This window comes from Lingula anatina, chromosome 7 (assembly GCF_051362555.1).
Source record: "Lingula anatina isolate TDL-2025a chromosome 7, LinAna3.0, whole genome shotgun sequence".
In the NCBI taxonomy this organism is placed as follows: domain Eukaryota; kingdom Metazoa; phylum Brachiopoda; class Lingulata; order Lingulida; family Lingulidae; genus Lingula; species Lingula anatina.
The window spans coordinates 16,936,198-16,963,501 of record NC_141773.1 but is presented as its reverse complement, the minus strand read 5'-3'; the positions used below and the strand labels follow the sequence as shown (position 1 = coordinate 16,963,501).

The window sequence follows — 27,304 nt, the reverse complement described above, 5'->3', positions numbered from 1 at the left end:
AGAAACAAATGTACTTTGAACACAGAATTTTTTCTCAGTGGTAAGTTTTCATAATATTGAGAAAATACTTGCTTATCAGCAACTAAATTATTTTATCTATCAGAACTGTAAAAAATTAATAAATTGGGGGGGGGGGGGTGAAGGATTGGCAAGCCCATCTTGATTTCAGAGGGAAAATGTCTATTTAACCCTCAGACATGTGTCTATCTGTAACATAACCTCCTTAATGTTGTGCTAGTGCTTCACATTATACCTATCTGTCTGGTTATTATCTCAGATTACCCAACCATCCATCATCTGTTGACATAATGAAGTTCCGTGATGCAATCAAGTAATTAGTGAGGGAATATGATATCATATCTTGTCTGGCTGTGATGAATTACTTTTCTGGTTGTGAGTTTCAGATTTGAGTTTTGCTTATTCTGTTAATGTGTGTGGGCTTATTCTTTTCTCTTAAAATAGAAGTCTTGATATAGCAATTTTATTTTTTCAAATTGAAAAAAATTATAAATATATATTTTAGCAAGTGGTGGTTTTTTAGCTTTGGAAATTTTTACTTGATTGATAACTTCATTGCACAGAGAAGACAGCAGGCACCTATTTCATCATGTCTGCAAAAATGCCTCCATTATCATTACAATAATCTAATAGAGGGGGTAAAAACATAAGCTCTGCAGCCTTTATGATTGATATTATTTGGGAATCTATCCTAGTGCTGGAACCGACTTCTAGGAATTTTCAGCAACATCAATACGGATCAGGGATAAAACCCAGTGTGGTGCGGCAGACAGATTAATCTGGATTTCTAAGTCTGGAGATGACCTATTAGCATTACTGACTGGCTGAAGAGGTGGCTCAATGTGGACGAGATTTATGTTGTATAGATAGGAAGAATTTCTTTGCTCTCTAGTTCGTGAATCTTGGTTTATTTTGCTGAGTGCTTTGTTGTCCAACCAGCTGCTTGGCAGTTAGACAAAAGACTGGAATGCAGGTAGGAAATCCATCAAAATTCATGGAAAATCTAGCAGGCATGGTTGCCAGAAGCATAGTTATCAAGTTTTTTTGTGTGTGAATGAATGAAAAGTAATGGAAAATGAAAAGGATTGGTACAGTTGAATGTCACTACTGTAGCTCTTGGCTAATCCTTGCATGTTATGCTTATCTAAACCAGCAAGACTAATGCTGCATTTCAGTTTTCAGTATTGCAAGAATGCAGATAGTAATTCATTAGAGATCATGAAATTTTTATGTCATAGCGTTTTCAAGAATCCGTGATAAATAATGGTGAGCGAAATAATGCTGTTTTGTGTATACCCTTATAAAGCATAGTTCATTAAGGATGAGAGAGATGTTACTGTTTTTATCATTGCCCAAAAAATTGTGATGGCATAGTACATGGGGAATGTATGTTATACTAGAGTGGTAGTTTTTCAAGAACATAGTAAGATGATGGTTTGTCAGATATACACTTTTAGCCAGCAGTTTGGGCTCAGACTGGGTGATCAATTCTGCATTGAAAGGAAAATATATATTTCAGATACAGGGGCCCAGCATTTATCATTAGTGTTATAATTGAATAGATGCAGAAGCCTCTACATTGACTTGTTATTAGGAACTATCAGAAATAATAATTTTGTATTCTAGAGCTTTTTTCTATTTGTGATAGGTGTATTTTTCAAAATTCCTGTTGTTTAATTGGGTGTATATGCATGTGTGTGTGTGTCTGCATGCGTGCGTGCGTACATGCATACTTGTATTCCGTTTTATTTTAAAAAGGAGAAGTCACAGTGGAGAACCTAGAGCGTCACCATGCTGCTGACCACTGACCACTCAGTACAGCCTTTTATCGGTCAGTTTATGGGTAACTCTGTGGTCAGTCTGTGGTCAGTTTCCATGATATCTATGTGGGTAATTCTGAGAAATGGCTAAACTGGTCAACTGTTTTTATGTCAAGAAAAAATCCTACATGAAAAATTTCTTGCAGCTCTGTTTCATGAAATGTATCAGGGTTCCAAATATAGATGTAAAAAGTGCTAGTAAAGGAAATTTCATTAATTATTAATGTCCATTTAAGATTTTTCATTCTCTTTGATGTTTAATTTAGATACAAATGAACCAAAAAAAATTAGACAATGTTGAGCTTGGTTGTCTGTATAGACAACCTCTTAAGGACAGGAATCCATTAACTTGACTCTTACCTATTATTGATGAAGATGTACGATTGTTTATGTTTAGGATTTCCATCCACATAGTTAGAAAATTTGATGAATGACTTATTAATAGGATTAGAGTGATTAAATAGACTCTTTGTTTAGCTGAAAGCTTTTGTTAATTAAAAAAATCAATAAGATTGAATAAAAAAGTGAAGATTCACAAGAGGGAATTTTTGAAGGGGGGAGGTATTATTTTACTTGTGCTGGATAATGAAATTATAGCAGATGAAGTGATGCAGCAGATATCTGGAGAAGAATGGTTTATTTTGATGTGAAAATTTCTTGAAGTGATCACGTAGAGGAAGTACTTGAGATGTCTGGGTCAGTTTAGGGCTCGAGTCAGAAATGTCAGTTATCATACAATATTACATGGGTTATTTTGATACAACTGAAGTATGTGAGCACAAAATGGCTGTAAAATATAATTTCAATGATATTAAGTGTTGTAAGATTGATGTAACTTACATCAGTACTTGGTTATAAAAGAACTGTTGATTAAAACTACGGGTAATCTAGCAAATCTGTGTTGGCATGCAAAAGACTTATAGAGGAACAATATTAAATTTTTGGTTTTCAACCTAGTAGATTTGGACATGGAAAAGAGGATGTGCCGATGATTTGGATATTGAAATTCTATGCAAACCAGTAGGAAGTATGGACATTATTCAGGTTTTGTCCTTTTAATGACAGTTAATTTATTTTCTTTAGAAAAGGGGAAGGGGGGGGGGAGGAGAGAGGGAGAGAAAAGTAGAAACTTGTCCTTATCCACCCATGTAAATTCCGGGTGGATCCTCCATCGCAGAAAATTTGTTTAAATTCAAGTGCTTCACTTTCAAAAAACAATTCAGGTTGATAAAATTTCAGTTAAATAAACACTTATTACAAGCCAGTGATGTATTTTTACATTCATGAGTAACACTTCCTCGGGGTGGAGCTTATCTGGCTAAAAATGAAGACTTGTGTTCACTTGATTTATACCTCTTTGTTATGTTCTACAATTGATTTTTGAATTATATTTTGAAAGGAGAGCAGACATATCAACACAGTTGTTTAGTAAATATGATTTATTACAATTTGGAACATCTGTTTTACTAAAAGACAAACCTTACGATTCATGGAGCAATGCTGTTAGAAATAAGTGAGTAAATAACACAATAAATCTCCCTATGCCAAAACTTATAGTACACATTCAGTTTATTCCTATGTTTAAGGATCAGACCTATAATACCATGACGTGTTTATGTAACATTCTTAAGTATTTACCTGGAAGGCTACATGTCTTAGCATCTTGCCATTGAAATACAGGTTTTCTCCAAATCTACCCATTTAAAATTCGCAGGGTTTTTCATATATTCAAAATATTTTGTATGTGAAATGTATGGTCACCAAAATCGTCTCGTTTGTTAGTCCTGGGATTTTTTTAAACCCATCTTTTATGAGCTCTGTACGTTGACTGTACAGCAACACCTATTACAAAAAGTATCAATTTAGTCAAAGAAAACTAAGAGGGGTTTTATATTTATTGATTTTTAAAAGGCTTTGTATTAAAAAGTTATCATTCAAAAAAGATTAAAAAATAGAAAATAAAAAAGGACAAACTTAAGAAAAAAAAAAAAGAAATATTCAGTTTATTGACTAACACAGAAGCCATGTGGCAATAAGTACATCTCTACAGTACTTAGATAATTACAGTGTACCTCATATTGCTGCAGACACTTCAACTGAATACCTGGCCATACCTGTATTAAGTAATTACTGTCCCTTCACACCAATTATTAGTGAGATGAAGTGCATTAATGACTACCCGTGTCCAGTAACTGGGCAGTCAGACTGAGGCACCATTAAGTACTCTCTGCAGGTAGAGGTTTGGACACTTCGAAAGCTTCAAAGGAATCCTATCATAGTTTCTGTGTCTGTGTAGAGAGGTAGGTAGAATACTAATATAAGAGGTATATCAAGGAGCACAATTTGAAAACTGTGACTGCAAAATATACACTTATGAACAGATTGTATTGAGAGATGTGTTGTAATGTGGAGAATGTCTTTAGGATGCTTAATTTTCTGGAGCGTTATTAGCACCTCAGCTCTTCAGTAACCTAAGGTTTGCTATTTTTAAATGATTTTAAAAAAGATAATTTTTGCAATCAGCAGGAATGAACTACATTTTCTTTAATTTCAAGGTACATTGTACCATTCACTCTGTGAATATTTAGAATGAAAGTATTTTGACATAACATATATATCAAAGATGAAACATCATAAAGAGGAGCATGGTATAACATCATCTCGTGACAGGAGATGTGAGAAGGATGTTTTGTATCTTTTTCTGTTCTCTATAGGTTAAGTCCACCCTTTGGTCAAAAGTTCTGTCATAGAGCAGACTACAAAACCCATACCACATTAAATATGTGAGTAATTGCCTGATCACTGCATTGCCCCAAACCACCCAAATGTTTACATCATCACTGGTCCATGGGTTATGTAAAAAATTGGTCCCATTTGTTTGTAACTTGTAAGTATTGACTTTTGTCTTGATGTGACTTTAGCTTTAATTGGTTTATTCTTTAGTTATCGATGTTTCTCCCTATATCATGAAAATGTTTTTTTATCATAAAACATGAGTAAAAGAAGTAAGGTAAAACATAACTCGATAGTTAACATTATGAAAAAAACATTTTGAAAATGTTATTTTTGTTGACATATCTTGCTTTTAGTTAATGTTCTTATCAGAAAATTTGTCTCGAACTCAACCAGGCCTAAGAATTGCTTTTCCAAAGAATACATCATTGACTTTTTTTTTGAATTAAAAAAATGGCTGTAATTTTGGACGTGGCATTTGCAGTATTGTCATGCCTTGTGAATAGCTGCATGCCACAAATTTCTTTTTAACTGCTGAGAATAGATTGAGTTTTTATTCCCCTCACAATCCCCTACTGTTCAGGTTATAAAGTGAGGAATGCCAGGGCCCCAGGTACATGCTTTGATTATCTTAGATAAAATGTGCATGTCAAGCTTTTATAACAGTGATTCAGACAATGATTATTACATAGTAAAACTTGCACTCATTTCATTGTTGTTTTATTTTCCTTAATTAATTGGAGTTTTTTTTTTTTTTTTTTTTTTGATTTATAATAATTGTTAATTTACTGGCATACTAGTCAGGTTAAAGGAGATAAAAGAAAGTTGATGAATACATATTTTACTTTCCTTTGTTAACATGATGTGTACACTCACATGTAACAAAATGACACAACATTTTTCCTCATACTGATAATGCCAGATGGCTACTGAATGAAACAATATTATTTATAGTTTATAGAATTTGAAATCAGAATGGAGAACACAAGAATCATTTAGAGTAAGCTCTTCATTGTCAATGTCTTGAATGAAGTCATTACAAATTTTACAATAAATTAAGATGTTGTAAAATCCAAGAAGGGGTATAAAGTTATTAAAGAGTACCGACATCTATATATTTAGTATTTTATGGTCAAAGACACCATAGTTTCTGAACCACAGGTATGCTTCAGGTGAAGACTGTTTATTGTTAGGATATTTATGGCCCTGTCAACTGTCAGTTGATGGAAATGAAAATATATTGTTAAATAATTAACACTCTTTTAAGGACTAGTTTCTGCATCAGTCAGTCTTCTGGGGTTTTCTTTTTCCATGCAAGCATTTGAGAGCTGTATTGAAAGTGAATATCTTTTTTTCTACCAGACAGTTTATTATAGACTGCCTTTCTTAATGTCAAGTCATGGTTCACTCACACTAAAGGTGGAGTGAGAGAAGAAAATATATTGTCAACTATTTGATGGGCTTCTAGGCTGGATTATATAGACTGTCAATCATGTATGGCTCAGTTGCATGGACTTAGATACAGAGGGTATCGCAAAAAAATATCACAAACTTAATTGACAGCCTGCCAGGTTTTATTAACTGCTCTCAGTCCTCATTGAGTCAAGGATCAAGGGCAAGGGGGCATGAAAAGTGAAAATACATAGTAAACTTTAAACCACAGCGAGGCTGTAGAAAGGACCGTGCAAAGGTAAAGTAGGACCACTGAATCATTCTCTCAGTTTGCCCAGAGAACTGCGTGAAAAGCGAACATGGACTGAACTCTGTGGAGTATTTGAACCAGATAACATTACTGGAGGGCAGAGCTTAAGTAGGTGACTTCTTGAGAATCTGACAGTTCGGGATTAATGTTATTTGCGCTGGAGACTGGAAAAGAGAAAAAGCAAATTTGTGTGTTTTATTTCTCAAGGAAAGCCATGTTATAAATGTTGGTTGACAAATCCCTATGGTCGTGGATTGTTGACAAGACTTAAGGTTGAGATTGTTGATCGAGAGATGCCTATCACTCCGTGCCCTAAGAATAGGAAAAAGTATGAGGAGGACACAGACTTGTATACAACGTGCAAACAGCCAATTGACTGTCCAAAAGATTGAGATTTTTGTCTACTAAATTTGATAATAACAGGTAACCATTCATTGCTCTGTAAGGAATTATTGTGGTTGTCATTAAGATATGGTCCCCAGCCTCATAACAGCCATAGATTATCTGAGCTTCACTGAGGGAGAAGTTTCAAGGTCTTTTCATCACATTGACAGGAAATACCTGCGGATGGCAGGTGTCACTAACCCAGGTACAGTTAAAAGTTGGGACAGGACTTCATGCCTTCTCTTACCTGTAGACGGAAGTTCATTCAGAAACTAGACTTTTGTGTCATTTTAAAAAAACGGGTAAGATAAAGTAAGATCTACAGGTCAACTGAACAGTCAGTAAAGTCACCTGTAAATGAAAACCGAAATTGTGTGTCATCATTCTATAGATAGCCTGCCACCTGTGCTAGATACAGTCAAATCAGCTGGAATATAGGACCTTTGGAAATCAACTACGGAACACATTGGGTATTCTTTCTCCTGATGACAACTTACTGATGTTTTATGTGGAATAAGATCCAGATTTCATCCCACCTGATATAAACTGAAATTTTTGGATCACATCGGCATCAAGGTCAAGTCAAGACTGGATAGTCACATAATTCAATGCTAAAGAACATTGGAATTTTCAGCTTGATTTTTTTGTGTTGTCTCTCTTTGCATGAGGCAGAAGTCTGTCGGTCACCTCTCAAAAACTGGGATGAATGCCCAGCTTGGGGTCATCTGAGCTCACTGGACAAGACGGACACTAGGATCCAGCCACAGCAACAGTTTGGATATCCACATTGTTTCATAGGTCACTGCAATTGACAGACAGGACTCGATTAAATTCACTGGAAAATAACTCGTTAGTTCTTTCTGGAAGAAGGTGGAAAAGTTAATAGACAGAGAGATTGTTGGCTTAGATCCTAAGGTCAACTCCACAGGTTTAAAGGGTCATGTATGTTACTGAAGGTGACATATTATATTAAGCATAGAAGCCGGAGTCATAAGGGTATTCCTTTAAGAGACGTCTTAACACCTGTAACCGGTACAGTGACATGATTGAGGAGACACTGGGGCACATTAAGTTTACAGAAGACTCAAAGACCTCCACAGAATCTTGATGGTAATTATGGATCAGAAGTGAAACATTTTGATGATTGTCATTGCTTGTCATGGATGATGGCTTACAATTGAGGAAAAATGACTAGGATCAGGATTATGACAGCTTAGGAAATACTGGAACGTCTTACCCTAAGTACAGCCTTACTTACACCGGAGAATACAGTACAAAGACTTGGGATAAATTCCATAGAACAGAATGATATTCACAAACAGATACGCTTCATTTTTTGAGAGGTCAAATCTGCTGAGACCAGGTGAGCCATAAAAGTGGACAAAAGTACAATGTACATTAGATGGTATGGTATGTGTATTTCTGTTGATAAGTATGCTGGTGGATATGCTAGAGAGAGAGAGAGAGAGACTAGGATGCACTGTAGGGAGAAAGAGAAATTTAGAACTATAGGGTGAAATAGACTGTTTGAATCTCAGTTAGTACGTATTGAAATTACTCATCAGGACAAGCAAACATTTACATTATCAACCAGCTGTTAAGAATTTAAGATAACCTTGCTTGTATGTTGTCTCTTAGGCTGAAAACATAGGTAAAAAATATATATCCTTTCAGTATGCAGTTCCCATATTCCCATAATTAGATCATTATGTGATGAATTTAAGAAGGATGTCTTTTACATTACCGTTCTGCCACAATGCCGAAAAGTTTTGCTTATTGTGCAGTGAAGAGTGTAAAGTGTGAGATTATCTTTACTATGACATCAAAAAGCTGAACAAAGCTCAGAATGAAATTAATTTTAGGGTTTTTCAAGCCATACAACTCAACAAATTAAAGGATCACGTAAATTTCTGATTCTAAAGCACATTCCCAGTTAAAATGACTCATCCTACTTTATTCAGTTAAAGATATATATCATTTGAAATCTGTTTTGAATTTTTTTGTGTGTGAATTGTTAGGAGAATCATTATCATATCTAGTTTCCTTGTCTGTTTTAGATGGATGATATGATTTTTCCTAATACAGCAGAAATAAGATCATAGCCATCTATGGGAGACCCTGCTTAACCTGTTGATTATTTTGGTAGATATCAGAAAGTGAGCAATAGATTCTTTACTTCAGTTTATCAAAGTATTTAGTAAAAGTAGTTGTCAGTGTAAATGGTTTCATTGTCTGTTGTCTTGGGATAGTGACAAATTTCAAGTAATTTTTATAACCTGTAAAAAAAAATGCAAACTTAAGATAAATTATAATATGTAAAATTTGTGAAGCAGGGTTTTTTAAGAGCCAAAAAAGGTTGCAGGTAGAAAAAGCCTTGAAGTGTCTATTAATTTACATGAGAAGAAGTTGTGCAGAGACCTTGTTTTATATAGATTACAACGTGGTTGTCTCGGACTCTATTTCCTTCAGGTTACTGTAGTGTATGTCAACACGGAGCCTTCTGGCATGATCTTAGTGCATTCATAATTGAGTGCTGAATATTTATTCCTACATAATGCTTATATTAGATAATTAAGCCATCTAGTTAACATAATGTGCTTGTGTGTATTCATATATACCCATGTTCGGGCACACACAAATGCATGCACACACACACACCAATAACTGCAGCACATATTTTCAGTTTAACTTGCATTTTCTGAACGCAGCATTATCAGATCATTTATATATAATGTACATCATTTCAAAATCCATATTTTATGCATAACAATAATTAATTATTATGTTTTAAAGAAACATTATTTAGAAACAGACACAGATGTAGAGATTAACTGGCCCATGACAGTTGAACTGAAAGTGTCCTCTCAAATTTTGGACTTAACAGCATTTTGGTTATATTTTATGTTTTGTTAATCCCTGTATAGATATTTGATTCAGAGCAAAGTTGATGTCAGAAGGAATGAAAATTGCTATCAATATTCTACTTATCTTGCCTGCAAATGCCAGAGTTACCTAAATTAATATTTCTACAAAGGAACTATTTGACTTTTTTATGCCATTGTGCCATACTGATTCATTTTACTCACAATTGTTAGGAATTCAACTTTAATGGATAAAATGTGTGGAAAATTTTAAGAAATTGAAAGTAACCTTATCCGTAATATATCACAGGCACAACCCTTGCTCCTGTTCAAGAACAACTCTGAAATTTTGAAGAGTTCAGCTGTAAAGAATTTAACCAGACATTTTTTTCTTGAAAAATACAATCTCTGTAGGTGTGGAGAGCATTGCTACTTGTAGGGCACAGCAAAGAACTTTGATAAGTGAGTATCTTCTGTGATATGAATTTTAATTGTTTTCAGCCTGATGGCAAAAAGTTTGTCAGTTTTGAATAGTCTTTTGTGAAGACAACACGGAGAAGAAAATGGTTGTGATGATCAGAGGAGTTGAGGCGCCTTTAGGTGCTCTGAGTTCTTGCCAAATAACATTTGAAATGTTTATTATGAGCTCTAGATAATATTAATTTTTAATGCTGTTTTATAATAATGGAAATTTCATCATGGATTAAAGGAAATCCTTTACACAAAACCAATTTGAAAATACAATGGAATCTAGGTAAGCAGTATATAAATTCATCACTTGTTTCAAGGATGCAGTATTCAGTAGACCGTATAGGACCCAGACATTTCCCTGCAACAATTATGTCCTTATGTACCTGTTATGTTGAATGATTGTTGTGTGACTGGGTATGATGATGTGCAGAATTAAAAAAGTGCATTATTTTTCCCATGGGAAAACTGTTAACCATGATGGCATGCCTGAAGATGAGATAGTGTTTTAGAAATAGTGCTTTTTATTAAAAATCAATAGGTATCCTTGTGGTGTGATAGATGAAACTTTTGATTGTTATTGAAAAATTTTGTGAGGTAGACATTATGTGGGTGCATGGTCAGATACATTATTTTTCAAGAGTTAAGTAATTTCGATAACATTCAGATCTTGCTGGATAATGTAAGCTGGAGAACAAATGACAAAGGTTATATGATTCCATATACACTGGAAATCCTTCACCTCACAAACATTTTCTTATAGATATTCTTTTTATTTAATTTTCTAAAAAGCTAATATGAGAGCAAAACATTTCACTTACAACAAAGTTGTAGGTTCAAAATTGTCGCTAAAGTTATCTAAAGACACCAGCAATAACACCAAGCTAATTTAATTACTGGAGAAAAAACATAATGAACATACTGGCTGGCAACCTTGCAAAAGAAGTTCATGATATATGTATACTGTATTGTCATGGTTTCTCTTCCTTCCTTGTTCTCTGTCGTAAGTGACATTTGATTGAAAAAATACTTAATGCAGAAAATACGAATCAAACATTTATTTTTCCTTTTTCATAATTCTGAGTAGGTAGTTGCATATTTGATGGGGAAAATTCAGAAGAATGAAAGGAATTCAAAGTTTTCTCTTTCCTTTTATCACCTGATTTGGGACATAAAGAAGCCACCATAATACAGACGTGAGTCACCATATAGGATGTTGTTTACCGTCTACGTCAGGCCAGTTTGATATGATCTTAACATTATTGATATGCAGATCACTTTATTTTTGGGTAAAATTGGTCATGGTATAAAACACGCTATTTGCTACGGTTTGTTCAGAAATAGGTACATTTACATTTAATTTGCTGGATCAGAATTGATTTTCATTCGGTAAAATATAATCTTGTTTCTTAGACAGTTTGCCTAACAAGTATATACAAGCAAGTTTATTTTCAATCCAGTAGGTGTTGGTGTGTGTGTGGGGGGGGTGGGGGGTGGAATGAACAGTCCTTTTGGCTAGCAAAAGGTATTCTCTGAATCGGAATTGATTCAAAATAAAAATACAACGTTTAACAGAAAAAAAAGGACCACTTTTTCAGAGCACCCCCCCACCCACCCATACACACACACACACGCACACACACACTAAAAAATGGCTAGCTTGTAGATCTGGGAATATTAGGCATTGTATACAGATTTGTCATTGAATAGATACTGATACTGGAACAACAGTTTCTATAGGTTGTTTATCACTGTTCATTCCCGATCAATAGATGTGATTGCAGGCTTTGATCATTTTGAGGGTAACAATAAAAAAATTCATGTGCAGTATAATCATCATAAGAACAGTCAGTAAGTTTAAAGTTGTTTAATAATAAAGAGATTACTTGTAACAAGTGAAAATTATCAAGAAAGTAGCAGGAAATATGGTGAGGTAATAGCGACACCACAGGATTCAATTAGACGTGTACCGAAGAGGATATGATGATGATAATAGCCATAATAAGGACAATAACAAGGATTTTTGTGGTATTACCTTACAGTAATCCTTCAGGATATGCAATCAGAATTTAAGTGGGAGATACAAAGAAGGCGTAATTGTTTTCTGCAGTATTACATTGTATGACACTGTATTCGTACAATGCTCAGGTGCTCTTGGGCAAGAGCAAAATGGGCGTTTCAGCCTGGAGTTCAAAATGGTAGGGGAAAAAAATTAAAAAGCAATAAATATGAGCAGTCACCTATTTTGCTTGAACCCTGAAGATTTGTAAGAAAAATACCAGTTGCAAGAATCTGGAATAAAGTAATATACAAAAAGCATAAGCCAGGAATTGCTTTCTTTAGGCATAAGGCTGCATAAGAATAGCTCTAGAAAATTATCCTGATGTGATTTGATGCCTTAGAAGTGAATTAGATTTCCTTGCTGTAAGATGGTTCAAAGAGATCTAGAATGGAGATCAATAGTGAATATTCTCAGTGGCAATGAAAATCTGTTGAATTTGATTGATGCTTCCATTCATCATTACTAATCGGATCCTGGGAGGAAAGAATTAAGTTAACGTCCCTCCCAGTACAAGTGTAGATTACCCCCTTCAACAGGCTGCTTACAAAGTTAATGTCCCACTCAATACAAATATAGATTACCCCCTTCAACAGGTTGCTTACAAATTTTATGTCCCACTCAATAAAAATATAGATTGCCCCCTTCAACAGGCTGCTGTGAGGGGAGAGGCACTGTAAATCATATATATATGTAAACATTGTTAATGTTCATATTTGGTTATAATTATGTACACCTGTAATACACATGTTAACACACACACACACCTCACACACACACACACACACACACACACACACACGTTATACATTCACAAAATAATCATCACTACGATATCTGGTCGCTCACAAATACAAATGTAATTACCCTCAAATACCATCAACATATAGAACTAATACTGCTGAGCACAACATTCTCCATACTAATGCATTGCCTGATGATTTAATGGCCAAAAGGGGACATTACTCAACATGATATAAATGTAGTGTGGATTATTTCTGGTCATTTGTGGCTGGACTATTAGATATTAGTGTTTAATACAAAGGGCTGCAGCATTCAGCCATCTTCTGATGTGTGCAGTGGAGAAAGGAAGGTGAATATTGATATGGAACATTGTATAGTGTTAGTGAGCAGTGTTTAATATGTATGTTTTGTGTGTATATATTTGCAAGGATGTGCCTGTGTGTGTGCACAAACGTGTGTGTGGTGTGTGTGTGTGTGTGTGTATGTGTGTGTGTGTGCACAAACATGTGTGTGTGTGTGTGTGTGTGTGTGTGTGTGTGTGTGTGTGTGTGTGTGTGCACATGCATACATATGGTTATATGCATGTGTTAGTATATTGAAACACTCACATATAAGATCATCTAGGTAATCTAGTACTTACGTTTATATATTCTTTATCTTTCTAGATGCCAGGTCCCTGAGTAGCATCCGCATCATGGAGCCGCAGTCGCAGGCTGCCGGAGACCTGTGTGCGGCATGTCACATGCCTTTTGACACTGGGAAGAAACGAAGGCTCATAGACACGTGCGGACACGAGAGATGTTACATGTGCATGTTCAGCAGTGATGAGTGTCCACTGTGTGAGGGAGAAAGTAAGTCTCAGGGCCTTTGCCACTTTATGTGTTAAGTTTTCAGGCTTCTAAGTTTAGACTGCTAATAACAGATAGCTGACTACATAAAGTTGACTTTATAATATTTAAGATGATTATCTGCACATTTCCTTTTTCTTTCTTTCTTTCTTTCTTTCTTTCTTTCTTTCTTTCTTTCTTTCTCTCTTTTTTTTCTTTCTTTCTTTATTTGGAGAAATTTTGTTGAAATTCATTTAAGATTTTGTTCAGTCTATAGCTATTCTGCCTTGCCACTGTGTGGTCACAGTGTGTGGATAATGGATGAGAAAATGGCCTGAGGAGAAGAGAATGTAATGTGCACTTGTGGAAGAGGAATAAAAGCTATGGAGAATGTGTTTAGTCAACTAGACCTTCTATTCTTAATGTGCACTGGGGTTATAGTCAGAAGTACTTCTTTCTTGTTTTTAAAAATAAGGCATATAGCATAAATTTGTTTTTGTTTGTTTGTATGTGCGGGTATGTTAATGAATGTGCATGTGTGTGTGTGTGCATGTGTGTGTGCATATCATGGGTATGAGAGAGAGCAACTTGACATTGTCATTGAGTTTCACATTGATGGAGCGCAAGAGCGTCACTGTAAAATGTGTGTTTGTTGATAAGAGACTGCTGTAGTCGATATGCCACAATGATGGATCAGAATCATCATTGTTATTGATCCGCAAACTTATAGAGGTTGTTTATGTTATAACCCTGTCAACATATATAAGGCATTAAATGAGAATGAAATGAGGAAAGTAATTTGATTGGTGACTGTTGGCATTTAAATGTCACAGTATTGTTTTCATTTGCCATTAAAATTTTAACTGAAATGCCAGACCATGAGCAATTTGCAGTCTCTTTAAACTTTCCTAAAATTCCTTATTTTTCTTGTAAGTTTATTTCATGACTTTCCAAGGAATGCTCATTTTTCTTTCAGTATATGTCTTATATCTTAAAAAATATAAATCCAGAGGGAGGGGTTCACTGCAGGCACACATGCTCCCTCTCAGTTCTGAAAGTTCCCCATCCTTCTCTCTATGCTAGGAAGAAAAAAGGCACAAAAGGATGAACACAGGCAATTTTCCATCCCATTCCAGGTATAATATTGTCATCAAATAGTATTCATTATATACAGGGATGGGGGAAAAGAACAAGTCAGACAAACATCTCCTTGTGCCCTTTCCTCTTGCTCATTGATTTCCTGACTCCACCAGTGTTTAAGTGTATTGTATTCTCCATTGCAGTGTACTCCTCCATGCCACACAATCTGAATGCCAACCACATCAGGCAGACCAGCGACACTGCCCTCCTGTCGTCTCACAGGCCGAAGTTGAAGACCAATGGTCACTACGCTGCCCACATGCATCTCAAACTGGACAACAACCACTTCCCACTTACAGAGATGGCCACACAGACCACACCAAAACCTTTCTACATGCTCAGTGATGGTGAGTAGAGTTAAGGTTGTGTTTGAGTTGAATTTAAGAGGCAGGTTAAGACACATGCATTTACATATGCTTACATACACACGCGTGGCATGCACACACACACACACGGCTTAAGTTAATTTGTGAACAGGACCATAGATTTTGTAGTGATCTGCCTTTGAAGAAGATCACTCAAATTATTACATTCCGTAGTATAAATAATTAGACCTCTTTTTGCTGAAAAAAATACATTGTATCCTGTGAGTGGTTGCAATGAATGTATTCATAGACTGATCATACAATTACATAAATCATCTTCTTTCAAGAAGTGTACTTAAATTTAGATATAAGTTTTACCTTTCAAAAAAAATAAAATAATAATAATAATGAGTCTATCACTGTCGTGGCAAGGTCAAATGCTCTGTTCATATTTTTTTGATCAAAATAATGAAATTCTAACTCATTTCATCATCAATTGATAACCTTTAATGTTTCCCACTTCTAAGTAAATAATCATGTCACTGGGACCTTAATGTTGATAGATATAAAGACATTAATGGTCATCAAACTTTTAGATCAATTTGGAATTGCTTCTTAATTTGACATATCATGCTGGGCAGGCCTAATGACCGCTGGTCACCTGCTGTCCAGATCAAGGTGGTACTGACCGTTAATTAGCAGGGCAGATAGGCATGATACTTGCATTATCCTACTTTAGGATCAATTCTTTATTCTTTGATGTGAAAATGGTGTACGTAGTGGACAAATTAAAGCGGCACAGGTGAAAATGCATTTTTTACTCTTAGCCTTTTCTGTGGAATTGGTGATTGGATTAAGTAAATTGATTGATTCCAGCTGATAGTCACGTATGAATTCAATACAATATGGATACGGAAAGTATTAATGAGGAAAAAGAACAAAACACAACAGAGGAGTTGATTACTTGATAACATGCTTTGGACTCCTTTTGTTAAAGCATGCTGTGATGGCTGTATCTTCATCTGCTATATGAATGCATCAACTAAATCACCCGCGGCTCAATGGCTGACCATTCAATATCTGGAGTGGTCATTATTATGGTGACCTGTGACTTTTCGCAGTGGTGGACATTATCTTTGGTATGGGCACCCAGTGGTCATTTGATGTCTGGACTTCTAGTGACCCATGTTTGACCACCTATAATAAATGTAATAAATAGCATGATTCTATACCACAGCAAATTATGATGTTCATTACTTTATTATTAGTAGGTTGAAATGGCTAGAGCCACAGTCATTGTAATCTATCCAAGTCACAGTTCTTTTTTGAGGATATGAGGGTGAAATCATGTTATTAATGATTTTAGGAAGTCTTGTTTCTCGGGGCAACAAATACATTTCTTAGTGAGGCAAAGGGTAGCCTTCTTGATTTGTTACTAGAGAGTAAAAACCTCTTTGGGGGCAGGCTGATCCTATTTTAGAAGAATAGAAAGAGTTAGGACTAATAGGATCTGGATATATTCAGATTGTAATATTCAATCTTTTGTATGGTTGGAAGTGATTGATTTCATTTAATGGAATTATTGCCAGTAATCACACTTCTGCCCATTGCGTTAATCTTTTTAACATGGCAGTGGATCAAAAATTGTCATGGAATTATGATATGTATTGCTTTACATAACTATGGGGTCGTTTCTGCTATTGTTATAATAATTATTATTTTGCCTGATTATTGCCTATATCTCATGTCCGTGGTATGAATAAGGGAACGCAAAAAGATGCACTCTTGACAAGTTAGATAATTTAAACGATGCTGCCTCAAGAAAGAGAAAACAATGAAAGGTATATTTAAGATTTTTGATAAATTGTCTTGTGTCTTGTATTGAAAGGTGTGAGGTTTTCTAACTGTGAAGACTTGTGTCTGTTTTCAAAAAATAATAATAGCTTTCAGTCCTCCATTTTATATTGCTTAGGGCATAAGATACTCTAGGGCAGTAAGTACTGCATGGATCGTCAGAATTGAATGGGGTAAAAATGCTTGCTATTAGCATAAACTCCAGCTATAGCCATTATCCTTTATATTGAAGACAAGTTACAGCAGTTTTATGTTATTGGGAGCAACACAGGGGTAAACTTTTCAGATAAAGGAGATAACATCATTGTATGTTATACTCAGACAGGTGTGGAACTTCCAGGCTGTATTACTTCCTCAGACCCAGAGAACCTGATTTCATATTTTTTTGTGAATGATAACATTTACAGAAGGGAGAATTTAACGCTAACGCAATTAACCATACACAAATTGTTTGTAAGGTGTTTTAATAATAAAACCTAAATATGTTGAAAATTAAAGGATAGAAGTACACCATTGGCTGTCATTGCATCATAAAAAATAATTTGCTGTTGAGAATGTTTTCACTCCTGACATGTCCACTCACTTTGCACACTGTTTGCTTATAATCCCATTTTTCAAAGCATAATACAATCGATGCATGTTTTTGTATAAATAAAATTCTATAAATATTTATTAATATTGTACTTTCAGCACCTCTGGCCAATGGCACTCCACCAGTCCCACGGCGGAAACCAAAATTCTTCAGTACGCCATTGTCTGTTGCACCTCCTCCTGTTCCACCTCCACCATTAAACTACTCCAGCAATGAGAATCTCAACAGCACCGCAGAAACTAGCAGGAGTGCACTGTCTGTGACAGTCACATCTCTAGATACGTCAGATGAATCTCATGAGCAGCTGGATAACCGGATAATACAAGTGGATAACCAGCGGATAAGGGAAGTTCGACCCAAGGAAAAGAAAGTAGACAAGAAAGTGGATAAAAAGGAGAATAATGCAGTGAAAAATTTAGCAGTCAAAGAAGGACACACAAGTATGTTATGTTATAGTTAACCAAGAAGCTTACTTATGGCCTTCACTAGTTTTACTTGAATTCACTACTACTTTTCCTCTCTCACTTTCTTTTTCTTTTATTTATTTATTATTATTATTTTTTATTTATTTTTTTTGCGCATTTCCAGTTATTGCTTCTAAAAAGCCAGTACTGATCTTGAAGTATGGGATAAACTTTCATAAAACTTTGTAACAAATATTTTATCTACTGTTAGCTTTGCTTGATCATATTCTGCTTTCTTTTAGCCTAGATTGTGCATTTGGATGTACCTATGTATGTGTACATGTGTGTTCACTTACACGCGCACACATACACACACCCACACCATTTAACTCCAGGGCAATACTGTCCATATGTTAATATGGATCTAAATGTATAAAACGTAACAGAATGATAATCATCTAACCCATCTCACACTTTGTTCCAGATGAGACAGAGAGCCCCCCTCCCCCTCCGCCGGCCGTAGCCCAAAATGACCTGATGATGAGGTTAGGCTTGTTGCTAGGCAACAGAGAGGTGGAAACGCAGCAGTCGGCTATTCAGACGGAGGACACATTCACCAGTGTCTCCTCATTGGCCAGCAGTGGAGCAGCAACTCCAGACCTTGAGAAGTTCTCTGATACCAGTCCCATGTCTACATTGACAGGTAGGAAGATGGCTGGAATTTTGTAGTTGAAATAGGCATCACAAAGGAAGGGGATCATGTTTCACTGGACTCTCACTAGGATTTTTTGGTTGTTGCTTGTTTTTGTAATATTGAAATAATACAATGCAAACTGAGCTTGGTTAGAAATGGAAAAAAGTTTAAAAAATGTTGATTTAAAAAGGAGACTGGGCCTATATTTCAATAGTGCTGAAAAAAATTAATAACAAGATCCCCTTCTAGTGCATATGCAGATTTTCTATTTTAAATTTTTCTCATTTTATATTTTTGTATATTTGTTGTTGTGATTGTGATGATTTATATTGTACTGTTCTCAATGTGATGATTGTGTTTCTGCTGGAACTCTCTTCACAGTCTACCTGTAGTGTGTTAGTTGTGATGAAATCTCACCAAGCACAATCTTGACTTTTTATTTAGTCCTCAGTGTGTGTGTGTGTGTTTTTTTTTAATGTGATATTTTTAACTAGCATAGTTCCTTGTCCTGTTCCTCTAAGGTCATGAACATTATCTACCTTATCTGTTACATTAATTTTAAGAATGTAGTGAGCGTTATGTTCTCACATAATATGTATAGTCTAAGATATGACATGATCGAACCCCTTTGTTTACACCTATACATTGGTAATGTGGTAAGTGACTGTGTGATTGATGATGAAATGATTGGTAAATGGTAAGCTGATGTGGGTTGACATATTCATGTGCTATCTCATTGAAATTTTTTATTAGGTAATGTTCGGGATATGTTATATGCTAATATAAATAGCTTTAAGATTTTTATTTTTATGCAAGATTTTATTTTGAAATACATGAATAAATGATTAAAAGGAGATGTCTTGTAATTAGATTAAAAGGGGGAAAAAAAGAAAATTCACCAGTTACAATTATTAATCCTCACACCCAGTTATAGGTGCACTAAATATATACACCATGTATTCTAGACTTAGGTGTGGTGCTCGAGTCTTTGGCACAGAATAGATCAAAGATAGTGCTAACCTTAAGGTTGAGAAGCCCTGAGCTAACAGACACTTTGGTATGCCTAGAATGTATTATGTTTTATCCACCCTTTCTGTCTGTCTGCCTCCTTTTATTCTCATTTGTCATTTCCGCATCTGAGATCCGCAAAAAAAGATTTTTTTATTACATATATGTTTTTATCCAAGAACAGGACATCCTATTGTCGAATTTTAATTGGTTTGCAGAATAAATTTATGTTTCTGAAAAATAGGTTGATTTGAAAACTGCATATTTAATTTGTCATACTTGGAATTGTTTTTTAGCAGTATGGCTTACTTTAGAAAAAGTGTCAATTCATCCTGCATTTTTGCATTGTTGTAATGCTGAAGTCTGCTGTCTCATATTTAGAAAAATTTAATGATAAAAATAGAAAAGCAAAAGCATAAAAACATAAAACTTTGACATAAATTGACAGGAACTTTCAACATGGACCACTGCACCATTGCGTGAAGATGACTTCCCTTTGTAGATCACAATAACTGCTATAAACCCATGGCTAATACAGGTGTCAATACTTTTGTTATTGTACTTTGTGGGACAAGTGAAAGTTGGCTAACAAGAAGATAGTATTACAACCTAAACATGTCTACACAAGGGTTGAGAAGTCATTGTTGTACCTGGTAGTCTATTTGAGAGGTGTACGTTTCAACTTTTGCTAGTAACTGATGCTTAAGCCTGAGGCATTAGAACTTGAGAGCCCCATTTCTTTCACCAGAGTGAATAGTTTATGTTGCAATTTAGAAGTATATAAGTACTTATCAAAATTTCATCTTTTTGATGTCTGCTTTCATTGTTGGTAGTGAAAGTCCTTCTAATAAAGGGTGGCTTTTGGAAAGTTGCAGCATCTTAGTGGTGATAAAAAATGTTACACTTGGTAGGTGGGGGAAGAATAGGAATTAATTATAAAGTAGGAAGTTAGTTTCCATAGCTGTTTTTTATGTGATAAGAAGCAGGTGCTGTGAACTTGAATTTTATGTCTAAAAATTACTTCTATCACAAAAACCTTTGTTAAATTGTGTCGTCAGTTTGCAAATTACAGGGGTTAGGAAAGTAACAGAGATAATTGACAAATTTACAAAGTATTTTAATAGTTTTAAGTGGATAATAATTCACCATGCTCTCATAATTTGGCCCATATTTGGGCATACTGGACATCACTAGTGACATATGGACTGGTCACCAGCTGGTAAAGAATTTAGAAAATCACTTGACCAGTGGGCATGTGTGGGGATAAGTGGACATTGTCATTTGACCTTGCTCAGCAGAGACCATTTGTTGCTATGGTTACTGGTTATTTGATGCTTAATAAGCTTTTGAGTGGTTTGAAATTAAAGTCCACTGTGAATTATTTTCAAAGATTTATAAAAGATATGGTGCTGTGAAGTCCAGTGATATTCTGTGTCTATTGTCATACAATTTGATAAATATTTGTAGTTCCTTCTATTTTATTGCAATGGAGTTTAACACTTAGTTCTAGCTGTTTCATTTTGCTTTAAATATTCACTCAATTTTTCTTTTGCCAGATACCTAAAATAAGTCATAAAATCAAACTTGTTGCTTATAATTTTACAGTCAACTTTTGGGAGTTTTTCAGTTAATGTCATGTGATCTGCTACAGAATTGTTGCCATTGTGACGAAGAATCGAAGCATCGGTTGGCATGACAGAGAAGTGTGTTGTACAAGGCATCTTGGGTCATGTTCCGCCTTTGATCAGAGTGAAGCATTTAGGGTGCATAATAGTAAACATGCTTTTGAAGATGTGATGGCATTTGCCATTGTACTTTTATCATTGAAATGTGTCTGATAAAAGACATATTTGTTTTTTTAAAAAAATGAAGGGAATTTATGACACGCTTGTATGGAAGTATGATCTTTAAAAGTTATTTGCCACAAGTTTAGACCAGTAAGTTTTGAAGGAGTGCATTGTTGTGGGAACTTTTCCATGGGGGTTATTTGTTGGTATAGTTTACTTGGTTTATCTGCCAATATTATTTTCAGCTCTTCTTTGGTACAGATGCATCAGGTGTTTGACAAGTTTCATTTATAACTGACATATTAGGAATTTGAGGTGATGTAATAAAAATATATATGGTAAGGAAATTATTAGATGATTATTTTGACTTTCATAATAATTTAGATGTATCTAAAGTCTGGTACCTATCTGTGCTGCATTAGAACAGGTAGCTCATCCAGGTATTTGATACACCTATACCTGTGATTATCATGTGTCTGAAAAGGAAAGTGTTTGATGTTGATAGTGAAAGGAGGAGTTATTATGTATAAGTGTATTGTATTTCTTATATATTATATGCCTGGGTTGCAGTAATACCTACAGAGAAGTGAACCATGCAGTCACTGTTTATTGACATATGGAGCTTGTGTGTGATAAATAGAGTTGTTTCACAAGCCGCAGTGTTTGTTTACAATTTATTTGTAGTCGCTTTACTTTGTTTCATTATTTGAGCACAGAAATATCACTGCCAGATGTCGATATTACAGGGGTTCCATTGTGGATATATTCAAACAACTTAAACAATTGGATTAAATGTTTTATAACTAATACTGCAGTTTTGAAATTTTTATGTCTAGATTGCTGTGTTTATTTCATCTGATTAACTGGTAAAAGAAAAGATAACTAGAAACTTTTGATTGAAAATAAGAGCCCACATGTGCTCAGTTGAAAAATAGGAAAATTTATTACTTTTGTCTGGACGTGGATCATTTACACACGAAAAAGATGAGTCTTTGCAACTTAATCTTAACCAAACATTGCATGTTTTACTGCAATCATTAAGTTTGCCTCTGTGTTCAGGAACTGGTGTAATAATATATGTAAATCAGTGATGTGTACTGAATACAATGACAGTTGAACTATATTATATTATATATGTTATAATCAGGCATAAAATTTGGTTAGTATGTCGTGGCTGGCAAGTGCCCCTTGTAGACCAGGTGGAAGAAATGATTTTATTCTTGGTTTGATGAATATTTCTGACTAGATGTTTCGGCACAGCAGATGTTTAGCTTTGAAGGGGTAGGTGGGAGACAGTTGGTAATAAGGAGAATGTTATCGAAGAATTTGTTTATGTAAGTATATATGTAGCTAGATAAGGTAAGTATTACTTATGTACATATATATGTATGATTGAGCAATTAGTCTGTGTCCAAAGCAGCAAATTGTGAGGATAGGAAAGTTTGCTATGCGTTTTAATAGAAATCATTGTTTTTGGAAAATTTTGGAAATTTTCATGAATCAGCCACATTTTGTGATCAGACTGAACCGGGTTCCATTGAAATAAAACTTGAGATTAAATATTAAGCAACTTAAATTAAAAAAATAGTTTTATGAAAAGAAATGCAAGTAAAATCATTTTCCCAGTGGAAAATTAAATGTTCAATGAAATAAGGCATATGGTTTGAACCCTAACTTTCACCACAGTAGCAAATATGTCCACTCTAGTCAGAATTGCCGAGGCCCTGTCCACTAGTGATTTAATTTCAACTTCCAGTGTTAACTGAATGCCAACTATTACTTTGAAGGTGTGGCCACAAAACGATTAGACTCCCTGGCATTTCACTCTGATTCAATGGAAAATGTTGTCTCACAGGATGTAGACACAGGAATTCAAGCTGAAATGACAGTTTTGGATCAGTTACAATCTCTGATGTACCTTTTAACTCAGGTATGTACCTGCGAGAAATACTGATCAGGTGTTGTTCGGACCGAGTTGGGTCAAGTCTGTAAGACCCCGGTGTGAACATAGCCATAGCCACATTGGAATTTAAGCTGAGCTATCAGGCTGGGGATCAGTTTCGGTCATGGATCATCTTTTAAAGTCAGGAATTTGGTCATTGACTTTGCTAAGGGTGGGAAAATGTGGATGAAGGTATGGTCTGGATTAGGATCATTTAAGTGTGACAGAAAGAAGAGGTTCAATTGAGAGCAGTGGAAGAGGTGGACAGAGGACATTTACTGGACACTGGTGACAGTGCTAGATTTGAACATTACTTCATCAAAAGGCAGCCTGACCACTGATAAGACATCAAATGGACAGACCTCTTGCACCTAGGATTAAAGCACTGGGTGATAGTTGATCAGTTTCTGAATTCTGTCAAGGAATATTTTAGTGGAAGGATTTACTGTAACAGTGAAAATCCAACAGATGGTCAGTCAGGTTGACCAGAGGGAGGGGCAGCGATGTGAAGTACCTGCCCACAAGGATTAACTGACCATTACAAGGATTAACTGGTCATCTCAGGGATTATCACCTGACCAGATCAAGGTTTAACTGGTCATTGGCTGGATTAATTGACCTCCACAGTGACCATAACAAGGATTAAATGATCACTACATAGGTGTAGTTTGTAAGCATCAGTTGTTTAAAGTGACCACAGCAGAGCTGGAAAAAGGAATTGCTGAAAAGTGTGAACATGCTGACCATTCAGTGATAACTGATCTGATTTGCTTCCGTTCAGGATTTGGTGACCACGGAATGCTCAGAGTCCATTCATAAGGGACGGATGTCCTGACAATTCAGTTAAGTTAAACTGGCCATTATATTGGAGAAGATGACATACAGTTATCTGAAAAAGGAGTGTTCTTTTGGTATGGTAACTTACAGTTTTTCTTACCTTTCAGTAAAAAAAATTGATCTTTGACTTTTTCGATAGAAGGGAAATATAGATCAAAGTGTATGTTGTTACAGTTAAGTTCATTTAAAAGTGACAGAAAAGGTTCACTTTACTTTCCCTAGGGTACAATTTGATAATTTTTTTGTGAATGGGATATTATTTTCAATGAACTTAATGTGACTGAAAAAATTATGTATTATGGTATCCTGTTAGGGCACCCTGTGTTTCAGATCACTGATTATTCTTATGATTTTGTATACTGTGCCATGGACAACTCTTGGACACCCAAGGTATTGCTAATGACCACCTCTTAAACTGATACAGCAGTGGACTGTTGATGGGTAGAACACCTGCCTAGAGTGGTATCAGTACTGACACAGGAGAGGTTTTCCTTCATCCCAGCCTTTCTCAGGTGTCGGGTTTAGGCATCCATTGTTTTCTTAAGAAATTGGTCTTCTCAAAGCAAGCAGTGGGTGTCTTGGGGAGATAGAAGCCAGCAAGCAGGCAGAAATGCAACCAGTTCTGAAGTGTTCTGTTTGATATCATCAGTTGTAATGAGGAGACTGTCAGCAGCCCAGCAGGATGCCACCTGAGTGAGCAAAGCACAGCTATTAAGAGAAGCCCTGCTGATGGACTGAGACTGGCTGATCATGATGATTAAATGCAGTCGGACTGATTTTGGCAGAAAGAGATACAGAATCAATTCATTCCATACTGAACTATTCATATTTATTTTAGGAGAGATAGTAAAAAAAAAAAAAAGGAATTAAACTCCTCTTGATCTATATCTGAACATCATTAGTGGTAGTTGTGGTCTAGGATAATAGTTGACACTGGTGCATTACAACTAACAACCACTGAAAATAAAGGAGAGGTCGTGATATTATCAGAGATGACATGGAATTTGGTAAAACAACACATCAAGACGACTATCCTTTGTCTCAAATGTATCACTGTATTCCACAGGAGCTCAAAATTGATAATGCCCATGCTTGGCTTGTAAGCTTTCTGCTACAGGACCCTTAATATGTATTTGTCAATAAAGATAATTCAGATGTGCTTTGAATTCAAGGGGGCAAACTTGTATTTCATTCTGAGGTTGTTATCTAACAGAAAACTTTATAGGCCATGCCTATCCCTGGCCTTGGTAACATTTTGTTTCAAGGAGGACAGTTGGGCGTACTCAGAATTGTACATTCTTGTTTGGAGGCACTTTTGATTGCAATAACAATTTTAGTGATAATTTTAACACAGACCATTAAGTGTGTATTTTTAGCCAGGTAGAGACTTGCTAGATGTTATCACCACTATGTTAGGGACATGGCGATACTCAGTGACCAGTTTACTTCAGGCCAGAGCTAGTGGCCTTGTGGAAAAATGATGGACCCGACCATGTGGCGACATTTTAATGCATTTCACCTCTCATTTACTGGACAAATGGCATCTTCTTAAACCAAGTCTGTATCATCCTGGACCTAAGGAAAGAGGAGTGTATGTGGTCACTGTTTCTTTTAATTTGATAACCATCATTATCAGATGAAAAATTTGACCACTGAAAGAAAATGGAGTTTATTCTTTTTTTTTTTTTTTTTTTTTTTTTTTTTTTTTTTTTTTTTTTTTTTTTGATTCACTGTGTTTTGAAAAATCTTGTTTCATTAGAGAAGAACATCACCAAAAGTTGTATTGAAGATATTACTAACAGGCTGCTCTGTCACTGTATTGACAGAGAAAATGAAGACCAGCTCTCAAGGGAAACAAGGGTTTGAAAATACTAAACTAATTTCACTTGAATAACCTGTCAACACACCATATCATAAGTCAAACAGATTATGTGCTGTGTAAACATTTGTTGTGAAGTGTTCAAGTTGATTGTTCCGGCAGAGCATACCATAGGATGTGCACTTGACAGATAACATGGTAAGGTGTGTGTGTGAAAAGGGATTTTATTTTTGTGAGGCAGACATGCAAAGATTCCAGGTTAGAGATTGTTGTAAACCATCGTGTGAATTGAATTTTGGACTCTTGCTATTGATTAACTACTTTGGCTAATTATTGTGTTCTTCTGAAATTTCATTTTGCTTTTCTAAATTAAATCTTAGTTTGTTGAAGAAAAACTGAACTCTCTTCATATATTTATGGAAACAATTATGAAAGTAAGTTTGATACCAAAGGAATTTTTATGAAATTGTCAAACTGTCTTTTTCTATGATCACCAAAAAAAAAAATGACCATTTGAGAGAGATACGATACTAGTATCAGTAAGGTGTTTGAAATTTGAGTAATTTTCATACAAGGAGGAAATGGTCAAGGGAAAAAATACGCAGTGTATTGGATAGGGAAATACTTTTGCCAGCTATGATTGACAAGAACAGGGCTTAAACTGTGTTGAAGGAAATAGCAAGGAAATTATCATTTGCACCATGTTCACAAGACCGCAGGAACTTCATAAGTACAAGGAAAAGGATACTTCTGTGTTATACAATACAACTACAAGGAAGAGTTTTAGTGCTTGATGTTTGTATATCCAAAGGAACTAAATCTGAAAGAACAAAGTGTCATTTTATTTCTACAAATTGACAGAGTGGTGCTAACTCTATGAAAACACTAGGACTTATTTTTTTGGCATCAGCTCCATTTGCCTTCCTTTGTTGTTGTTGGAATGAATTCTGCTCAGGTATGTCAATGATGTAACAAGTCTAGACCACAGCAACCTTGGGACATCAGCCAAGAAAAATCTTTACCAACAGAGCCAGTGTTTCCACTTCTCTTGGAAATTTAGACTCATACCCCACATTTAATTTGCGTATTGGTCACTTTTGTTTTCTGTTTCAAATCAATTGGAAAGATAGAGTCAACAGGTCCAGGCATTGTGAAAACTGAAATCATGGCAACCTGGGATGATTAACACTGTCATTGGTGATCTATTTTATGAAGAATCATAGAGCTAATGGATGATGAAAGATGGAGGAAATATTCCAGACAGGTTATGTGTTCATCACCCCTTTTTTATGCAAAGTTTATGTAT

General features: G+C 35.4%; 1 protein-coding gene across 13 annotated transcripts in view; it reads left to right on the top strand.

The window, feature by feature from the left end:
• The window catches only part of LOC106179754 (protein TANC2), a 103,183-nt gene that overhangs the window by 36,864 nt on the left and 39,015 nt on the right, over positions 1-27,304 (top strand). For 7 of the 13 annotated variants that reach the window (XM_087018455.1, XM_087018450.1, XM_087018453.1 and 4 more), the window contains 4 exons: positions 13,455-13,640; positions 14,900-15,103; positions 17,606-17,947; positions 18,396-18,614. In XM_087018455.1, coding sequence (XP_086874581.1) covers positions 13,484-13,640; positions 14,900-15,103; positions 17,606-17,947; positions 18,396-18,614 — 922 coding nt within the window. In that variant the 5' untranslated portion in view covers positions 13,455-13,483. Of the gene's footprint in view, positions 1-3,991; positions 4,139-5,889; positions 8,021-13,454; positions 13,641-14,899; positions 15,104-17,605; positions 17,948-18,395; positions 18,615-27,304 lie in introns of those variants that run through there. The other 6 variants (XM_087018456.1, XM_087018446.1, XM_087018447.1 and 3 more) reach the window with 6 other exon arrangements.